This window comes from Sander lucioperca, chromosome 22 (genome assembly GCF_008315115.2).
Source record: "Sander lucioperca isolate FBNREF2018 chromosome 22, SLUC_FBN_1.2, whole genome shotgun sequence".
NCBI lineage: Eukaryota > Metazoa > Chordata > Actinopteri > Perciformes > Percidae > Sander > Sander lucioperca.
Genome location: NC_050194.1, coordinates 10,479,635 through 10,490,101, shown reverse-complemented (window position 1 = coordinate 10,490,101; position 10,467 = coordinate 10,479,635). Strand labels below are relative to the sequence as shown.

Sequence of the window (10,467 nt, the reverse complement as noted above, 5' to 3'; positions counted from 1 at the left end):
CATGTTTGCACTTCTGGTTCCCTTGTCTTGAAGTCAATGGGTTTTTGGTTAGATGCCTGAAATAAGGTCTGTGGTTAACACAAGCTTAAGAGATTTTCACGTTTTTTTCTACAACATAAAATATGTCAGTAAATACCTCACTTGTGAATTTTTAAGCTTGTACGTGTCTTAAAAAAGGCGGTTGCTGACAGGTGGCTAAATAAAACTACAAATGTCATCACACCGAACACGCAAAATCAGTTTGAAGCTAGTGGTGGTGTGACCGTGATGTACAGTAGTTTGTTTATAGTCTAACGTTAGCTTTTTACTTCTGAACAAAACGTGTGAGTATCATAACCTTTTGTTTGCCACAGAGCTTATTTTCTCCAACAATCCCAAATCCACTGGAAAAATCCCATTGGCTTTTTGTCGAGGGAACTAGGGCGATACTAACTACTGGGTTGGCCTACACAAATACGTCATCCCTGCAACACTCTATACCTATAACTAATAACATTCCCATCAGCCTCAGCTGTACTTTGTGTTTAGTGCTAATTAGGTAATGTTAGCATGCTAACATGCTAAACTATGATGAACGAACATGGTAAACATTATGCACCACTGTGCCCAAGCACAGACTTGTGCAGCGAGCATGGCTGTTCTGTAGTCTTGTTAATAGTGGGTTTCATGATGATTCACAGGTGTTTTCCACCTTGCAAGAAAAGATATTTGTGGGGAAACACTAAGTTCTTGACATTTTAATTTTATTTCGCTATATTTTTTACATTTTATTTCAGTTTTTTTAATGTATTGTTTTGTAAAATTGTGCACCATATACATTGTACTGGCATAAAATATGGGCTACAGGTAGCTTCAACTCACTGAGTGTGATTATACTAATGATAACAAAACAGCTCACTTCAATTTAGTGTTTTGTCATAATTATTCATGAAGGAACACATTGTACAGTTTGTAGATACACTATTAATGGAAGTAAAGCTACTGATCTGTAAAGAGCTGCCAAGACGTGTTTTTTAAGCCCTTGGGCATCATCTTGAGGAACAACGAATTCTCTATGAATATTACATTTTCTTCTAAATGAGATGCCAATTATTTTTATCAACAACGTCCATCTTTCTGTAAGTAAGAGCCAAGTAATGATCACAAAGAGAACACGCATCTCTCTCACACGCCCCAAATATGCAATCAAGCAGAATGTCAACCTTGCTTTGTGCTGACACCCACAAGTGATAATTGTGTAAACAAAAGACGCAGCAATCATTCAAACAATATAAGGAAATAGATGGAAAGGCATAACAAAAAATACAAACTGTATCAAGAAGAGCCACACAGTGAAAATAAAAGAAGGGCCGCTTTGTGGGTGAGAGCAATTCAGAACCAAACATTTCAAAATGTCACCATGGTCTTCTGTGATCGTGGATGTTTTCCCAGAAGTGATTATCATGCTAGTTTAAATGTGTCTGTGTTTACACATCTGGCTTCTGAACTGAGCAACTGTAAATGGATGTGAGGAGGGGCTGAAAGAGGAAGAGACGTAGGGGCAGCGAGAGCGGTGTGAGGCTTATTGGGGCCAACAGAGGGCATTGTTATCTGTAATATCCATTCAAATGTGACGTATCAGATGCAGTGAGTGCGACGCTGCTTGAGGATGGAAATTAGTCTTGTTCCCCCACTCAGCCCTGGTCACACCAAGGGCAAATTCAGACAAATTAATTTACTCAGGCAATACATATGGAACCCTGGCGATACAGAGGATGTATGAATGGCAGAAGATGGCAGAAACAGTGGAGAGGTCCATGCCTCAGTATGTAAAACCAACCTGCCCTGACCTTCTTCTCTTACAATACTAAACAACTGTCAGCATTTTATGTCCATACAGATTCAGGGAGACTTTCCTATTTCATGTTAACCTCATGTACATTCCTAAATCCTTTTACAATTTGCCCAATGCTGCCATGGTTACAACTAGGAAAAAAAAGAACACAAATAAATGTAACTTCTTGTGGTGCCCTAGCCTTGATATGACATGTTCTGCTTGAAACAGTAAATTAAAGTGAGCCATTATCCATCAAGGATTTTATTTTATTTTTTAAATGCATTGAGCTGTCTCTTGCTGAATCTTTCAAATGGATAAACCTACACCACTGGGATGCAACCAAACCGGTTTTCTTTGAGATTCAAAAAATTTATTTTAATATGGAACTATAAAACAGTTTGCCATTCATTATTTACACTAAATAGAGGTGTGTTATGATACAGAATATTAGCCAACATAATAAAAACGTAATTTTTCATTTTGACTTAAATAACATTTTGCCTGAATCTATTTATTTGGAAGACTTTGTACAGTAGCAAAGCTCACCCTTCACCGTAATAGTGCAGATAGGAACACAGATAGCTGTGTGCTATCTCACTGAGAGACACTGTGAAGTGTAGAGGACATAAATCTTTTACAACTTTCTTTACAACCCGTGCTGTAGTCAGCTTTAGGATGCCCTGCCCTCCTCCCCCTCCTTCTCTTCCTGATCTTGTCTGTGCAACGTCTAGGTGCTTTCAATAGCCTACTGTTGTCAAATGGGATATCAAAGGATGGTGTTTCTCAATCAGCCTGTTGTGTCACAGATTGCGATCAGAAGGTTCTTTAAAAAGAAAAAGGCTTGGTCATAGAAAATATAAATGTTGTGAGGGAACTCAACACTGGTAATCCTAGAGTTGGGTCCTTTTGTCTGCGGATTATTTTTTTTTCTTCTTGTATTTCGCTTTGTCATGATAGTTTGCATTTTTATCCAGTAATAGAGTGAGATTACTCATTTGGACTTCGCAAATTGTCATCTCACAACAGTCCACTTCCATTACCAGATCTGAAGTGCTAATGTCATTTGACAGCATATAAAATGAGAGTAATTTTTTTTTTTTTTAAATGTGTCGACGTATCAGCGAGAGAATCTCGTTGATGCTGAAAAGCTGGGCTATACGATTGCACAAGACAGGCCTTGTGAGTAACCATTGACCCATCGACTGCTGTGATCCATGTTTGACTGACATCAATACACATTCATCTCTGCTTGTTTCACCTCAGGCTAGTAGGCCACAGGCTACAGCGGCTGGCATAAGATCCGGACAGGCAACAAGCATCACTTTGTCTTCCACACTCGCACTATCACTGACATCAAACACCAGGGGAGGCAATCTGATGGACCTTTTGCTTTGTTGGGAATTAGTCACTGTTAAAGGGCCTTGAAATGTCAGTGGTCAGTGTATCTGATTTATGTAAACCCTCCATTAAACAGTAATTTAGGGGAATACTTTCTTACAACAAGGTCTTCTCTATGTCCAACACAATAGTCAATGCAGTGGAGCTGAATCCATTGTTAGTCGCTTGACACCTGATGCTTTTTCCTGGAGTAAACCAATCACCTCACGCTTACTGTCCCAACACACACACACACACACACACACACACACACACACACACACACACACACACACACACACACACACACACACACACACAGTGTGTGGCACTATCTTTGTGGGGACCCGTCATTGACATAATGCATTCCCTAGCCCCTTACCCTAACCCTAACCATAACCTAATTCTAACCCTAATCCTAAAACCAAGTCTTAACCCTCAAACAGCCCTTTAAACTTGTGGGGTCCAGCATTCTGGCCCCACAAAGCTGTCCAGACCCCACAAGTATACTGTATTCCCGGTTTTTGGACCCCACGAATACAGTAAAACAAGAACACAAACACACACACACACACACACAAACACACACACACACACACACACACACACACACACACACACACACATACACACACTTAGAGCTTCAGATTAGACCTCTGTGCTGCTTTTTAAATTTTTCCTCTATATCAGCGTCATTAACATTCACAACTAATGTTTTGTTCCACTGGGTAAATACCCCCACAGAGCAATCTTAATCCATCTCTACTCTTCTCTGTTAGAAATCTATTCTGTGTTAGTACAACAGCCACCGCTGCCATATCCCTCTCTCCCTCCTTCTCTCCTTCTCTCTCTCTCCTTCTCTCTCTCTCTCTCTCTCTCTCTCTCTCTCTCTCTCTCTCTCTCTCTCTCTCCTTCTCTCTCTCTCTCTCTCTCTCTCTGCTCCTCTTTTTAATTATAAACGAATCTAGGGAGGTAATCACAGACAGCATGATCACTTACTCATGCGTATATGCCATACTATAAAATGCAAGCAGTTTATTACCCTGTCTCTCCTGCCTATTTACAGCCACCAGGAAGCATGGATGCAGCCATAATGCTGTGCCAATTAGCCATAAAAAAGAAACATTAGTGGACTGACTGGATATTGGAGAGTGCTGGCTCTTATTTGGCTTTCATGGCAGGTTGGTGTACTGTACTGTAGGTGCTTCAGGTGGCATATAGGTTAGGGGTCAGGCCGGCAGAAAAGCGTGGAGTCAGTTTATTTCTTTCTTTTAGAAAGCACAGTGCTGAAAGGCAATGGTGGAAGAAGTATTTCCATCCTTTAGGCTACTTAAGTAAAAGTACTAATACCACACTGTAAAAATACTCTTTTACAAGTAAAAGTCCCGCAGTGAAAATGTTAAGTAAAAGAATGTAAGTATCATCAGAAAAAAATGTACTTACTGTAAGTAAAAGTACTCAATGCACATTTTAGAAACTGGAAACGTTCAAAGCAGTTCTGTCAATCAACTAAGTAGGCCTATACATTGTTGGGTAGTTTAATTTATAATAAAACATTGTATATTGTAAACTACATGTGTTGTGTGCAAAAATCTTAATTTGTAAAGTAACTAGTAACTAAAGCTGTCAGATTAATGTAGTGGAGTAAAAAGTAGAAAGTGGCATGAAAAGAAAAAACTCAAACAAAGTACCTTACATTTTTAGCCTACCTAGGTACGTTACTTGAGTAAATGTACTAAGTTACATTCCACCACCGCTGAAAGGGGCTTTGTGGTTTTCATTTCATGCAGCCTTAAAAACATTATTGGAGATGTGATTGGTGCTGAGTGGCAGCAGCGCAGGATGGAACTGGATCCTCAGACTGATGAGCGCTCTAATAGGCCTGTCTAATGTATCATCGATGGATTGACTGCCGTCTCGGAGGAGAAATTTCAGAGGGATTCAAGGAGATGAATTTCAGAAAAAAAAAAAAAACCTGCTTTGCTGCTGCGTTTAACAAAGCCAGGCTGAATATTGGCCAGTGAAAAGACGCCCTCTTCTTGCGCAGCCGGGATGTGCAGGGAGGATTTATTCCGAGAGGAATACAGACAAGCAACTATATGCTTCACGTGGTCACAGTCTCTCTCTCTCTCTCTCTCTCTCTCTCTCTCTCAGCCAATCTGCGCACAGTGACGCCGAGCAAAGGCTGGCTCTAGTCTTGGCTTCATCATCATATTTAACACACCCACCCAGATTCACACATGCTACAGGAGGTGCATTTACTCCTAGAGGTTGGCTGGTCCTGCGGGAGGATCTCTGTCTCTTGTTACCTGTGCAGTTTATTGCGTTGGCTCGCCTCGGTTGATTAGTCTGGGACTCGACGTGACAAAGAATTACGCATCCTGGATCGCCGAGGTGGATAAGAGCACACATTACTTTTCGGGGACTTTCCCATAAAGCACTTCAAATGTGAATAGGTTGCACTTCCCGTGCATTCCTTTTCCCCCCCTCCCCGGGCCGAAGTCCCAGCTGATCCACGGCTGCTCTGTGCCCCGCACAGAATCGAGGTTGGACGGTGAGACCGATGCGCGCCCTCGAACCTCTTGGACACGCACGTTTAACGGACCATTTCCCCCCGCGTATCACAGCTGCTTTTGGATCCTACTCACTTGTCTGCTACTCTTCTGAAATATTTGGTGGTGGCAGTGGGAAGAAGATGTGGCTTGCCCAAATCGACCGTTGGTCTGAACCGACTCAACGTGTTTTACCTGGACGCTTGCGGATGATTTTGCGCTTCTGAAAAATCTCTCCTGGACACCCGCGCGCATAAAGCAGCTAGGACTCTGATGTTGAAAATACAAAGGCTGAACACTGAATCCTTTACTCAAGACGGCAAGTGAAGATGGCTCCTACGTGTTTAATGTATATTTCATTAGATTGGCGTCCAGTCTAATAAACATAATCAGCGATGTAGTCAGCTTGTTCATCTGCGTGCTCATCATTTGCAGTAAATACTCACATCTGCTCAAAAGAGAGACCATGAAGATGATCCTCCTGCGCAAATTCCGGGTTTTGATCCTCATGGTGTTCCTTATCGCATGCTCCATGCACATAATGATAGACTTGTTACCAAAACTGGAGAGGCATGGCAACAGCGGCTGCTCGTGCTCCCACACGCCGAGCGAGGAGCCTCAGAGCTGGGGGAAGCAGGGCTGGCCTAACAAGCACACCCTGCGGATCCTCCAGGACTTCAGCAACGAGCCCAGCTCCAATGTTTCCTCCCACTCCCTGGAAAGGATCCCGGTTCCAGGCGACAAAACGCAGGCTCTCAGGAGACTGGAGCACCTGGGGCAACGTGGTGACAGGAAGAGACAGTTCATCCAGGACGCCACAGTGGCCAAAAACATGCCGGTTAAGGGTTCAAGGTTGTCGGCTCTGTATGACCACCCCTTATATAAAAGATCCCCGCCACCTCTGACAGACGAGGACACGCTGTTCAACGTCAACACGGACATCAGATTTGACCCCAAAGCTGCAGAGGATCAGGCATGGTAAAGCATTTGGCTCATAAAGTCACTTTTGAAAGCATATCACAGTCAACTCTAATGCAACAAAAGCTTTAAATAAACATTTCATAATGAGACCAAAACGTCACATCTGAGGGCTTACAGTGCAATCACATTATTGTAATGCTGCATGTGCTCATGGGCTGTTGCGCAACACCTGTCACTGTTACAAAAAAAAAATAATCTGACTTCCTCCTTTACCCTTTCCTTTCCTCACCCAGGAACACTGAAGGCAACATGGATGAGTTCAGCCCAACAGGGGAGCTGACGGCCGACTCCTACCCCAACTGGCTCCGCTTCCACATTGGAATAAATCGATACGAGCTGTACTCCAGACACAACCCAGTCATCGACGCCCTCCTGAAGGACCTGGTCACCCAGAGGATCACCAGCGTTGGTGAGTCATAAGAACCACAGGGGGTGACTGGCTGGTTAACAGGAGGGCTTCATTGCACAGACAGAGGGTCAACATTTCACTTCACTCTGAAGCCCAAGCTTATAAAGCAGGAAATGTGTTCTTTTTAAAAGTCATCATGACATGCATTTTTGGCGTGTATTGTTCAGGTGTAAGGATGGTGTAACAAATGTGTGCTCGTGTTGGGGGCTGCTTGCCGTATGACCTACCTCTCAAGCTCAGGGCCACTTTGACAGGCCACTTGTCTACTGATGGACACATATATTGGTTGGGCTCATGGATTAAACCTGTGCCATTTTGGTTATCTAGTTGCTGGGTGTCTCTGTTGTTCAGGTCAAAGTTTGGTTTACAAATATCAGAACCTGTGTCAGCAGCAGTGTTGCCAGATTTGACTGACACCAAGTAGCCCAATCAGTTTTATCATAAAATGACACAAACACACTCAGCTCTTGGTCCAGCTAGACAGCAGTGAACATTTTATCTTAATAGCTTTGTAACATACTGATAACGGACGTATTGGGTTTGTCCTGTGGAACAGGAATTTACTCCCTCAGATCCTCTCTGGTTTGTTCTTTATTCTGCGGCTGAAGACAAGTGAAAAAGCAATAGCGATGAGAAGACGGTCTTCTGTTTCTTTTGTTCAATTAGGCAAACCCAAAAGTATGGTTGCAGTAATTAAAAAATCAACTTCACCAAGCAGATGTTATATTACATGTAAAAAGTACTCACTTTTATGAACAGACATATGCTCTTACAGGGCTTCTATCACAGAGTTGTGACTTTGTAACGGAATAACAGTTTGAATAGGAAAAGACTCCACCTAGTTGTAACTGAAATGACATTTCAGGCCCAATCACAATACACAGAGAGGAGAAACGGCCGACTGGTTTCCATCGGGGGAAACAGCCCAAATGGCACAAAAAGTAGCCCAAATTATCACAAGCCTCCCAAAACAAATTTTACCAGCCCAATTGGGTGGAAAACAGCTCAATCTGGCAACACTGAGTGTCAGTCGAACAGTAATGTGTGCCTCTAATGTAACTTGCCCTACTGGCTATGACTGAGAGGAGATGCTGCTAAGTAATGGACAACTATGCCTATCGATGCCACAGGCACTGACAACATGAACCCACACTCAAACACACACACAAGTATGCATGAAGATGGAAGTCAGCTGCAGGCTATCGCACAACAGCGCCGAATCACACCACAATTTCCTCTCATTTATCCCCACAAAGCGTCACCGCAGAATATATCAGAACACCTGGTCTCAATGCAAATTATGTGGCTACACATCACGGTGTGATTCAAATCAAACGCTGTGGCTTTTTTATTTGATTGGCGAGTGCTTGGGGAATCCAGCTTTTTTGCAGAAAGCCGCAAGTGCAAGTAGATACCTGACAGAGATGATAATCCACGCTGGGGCAGTTATATGGAATCTATTTTTGCTTTTCTTTTTTTTTGTCTTCCTTTTTTGGCTCAGTCCAGCTCCCACATTCCAAGAGTGCTTGTCGACTCAAAGTCGCCCATCTTGTGCTCGCTGTGAAAAGTGATTGCAGATTTCAGGTTCATCTGCCAATCACAAAACTGTTACTGGCCTTTAGCAAAAGATTAAATACTTAACTGGGAGTAGGATTAACTGTTTATAAAACTAGTATCCCTGCCTGGTTACTAAAGGAAGGATGTATTTCTTGCTTTCCTGTCTTTCTGCTCAACATGTTCTCTGGTTTTCTCCCTCTTGCTTTCTGTCTCTCGGGCTGGGTGGATAGAGGAAGCAGTTCTCAGCATCTCTAGCCAGCTAAATACATGGTGGCTCAGTAATTACAGAGCCTTAACACAGGCCTGGGGCAGAATACCAATAGAAGCCAATAGCAGTCGGTTACTATCTAAACTCAAGGATAGGACTGCTCGGATGCATTATACTCTCTAACCTTTTTTGAGCAACGTCCATCAATTAGGGCATCGCGTGCAAATGCAGCAGATATGATAAATGTTATTACAGATGATATGGGAGGTCTGTAACTTTCATTTGCGGTTTGCGTACTGTGAGTGGAGGTTGAAATTAAATGGTATATTCATGGTCCCCTGTGTACAGTTCCTATCAATTATAGTTGGATTTGCCTTTATCCAACATGCCCCCAAATATCTTCAGGAAAACTCTTTTGACACAGAAGCAAGTGAGACCAGGCGGACATTGATCTTTTCACTTGTAATTTCTTTCTCTGTAAACATTTTTCTTGTCCTCGTGATTCCCATATGTAAAAATAAATGAGAGCATTGATTGAGAAGGTTGTTCTTTGGCAAAAGGCCACTGAAACACTGCTTTCGATCGATCAGCAGAAGAAAAAACTGCTCTGCTCTGTTTTGTTTTTTTGCGAGTTTTGCTGTTTTTCAGCCCTGAATAGTCCTCGCCACAGTGCCTGGCCCAGTCCCGCGAGTGCCTTTAGACTGCATTATCATGTACAAAAAGGGGTAAAACATGAAGGATAGAAGGATTAATACAAACACAATGAGACAGGGAGAGATGAACCCTCCAGAGAATACAAAGAAAGAGTAAACAGGGGAGGAACGGGCGAGCACTGGCTGTCCTTCACCCCCTCACTCTCCCTTCCCATCAAACAAACACTGTGACATCAGCGCTCTGCCTTTTCAGTCTCTCTCTCTCTCTCACACACACACACACACACACACACACACACACACAACAGTGCTTCACCAACATGACATGTCTCTAAAATGTGAAATCAAATCAATGTCAGTCAATATTACATTATGGTTAATATGAACAGAATATAGGCTCATTTCCTCATGTGTATATGGACTTATGGATAGGCTCTTATCTCTGAGCTTTATGCATTTTATTCTACTCATGTGACACAGTCTACTGGTCAACACACTTCTGGTCGGTTAATATATGTGCTTATTACTTAATTTGGCCTTCGGTTAATGTATTGTTAACAGCAGTGTTGTCTGTTTCACTTCAACAGCAATGAAGTCTGGAGGCACTCAGCTCAAGCTCATCATGACCTTCCAGAACTACGGCCAGGCTCTCTTTAAACCCATGAAGTAAGTATTGTATGTGTTTGAAAAAAAATAGTTCCCGCTAGCTCTGTTGTTCCTCTGGTTAAACTGCCTTTAGGAAACCCACCTTCTTTAAGAAAAGCAATCTCTTATACTCATATCGTGTTAAAGCTTGAGTGCCATTTCAGCATAAAACACCAATATATGCAGCTCTTTACCTCCACTGACTTCCTTTTTTCATCCTACTACCTACTCATTCTCCTCACAACATCAATCTCATTTCCTCATTCGCC

General features: G+C 42.6%; 1 protein-coding gene across 1 annotated transcript in view; it reads left to right on the top strand.

Moving 5' to 3' along the window:
• The first annotated feature begins 5,402 nt into the window (after window positions 1–5,402).
• fam20cb (FAM20C golgi associated secretory pathway kinase b) overlaps window positions 5,403–10,467 on the top strand; it is a 51,989-nt gene continuing 46,924 nt past the window's right edge. The window contains exons 1-3 of the mRNA XM_031291217.2: window positions 5,403–6,723; window positions 6,960–7,135; window positions 10,141–10,219. Coding sequence (XP_031147077.1) covers window positions 6,212–6,723; window positions 6,960–7,135; window positions 10,141–10,219 — 767 coding nt within the window. The 5' untranslated portion in view covers window positions 5,403–6,211. The remainder of the gene's footprint in view (window positions 6,724–6,959; window positions 7,136–10,140; window positions 10,220–10,467) is intronic.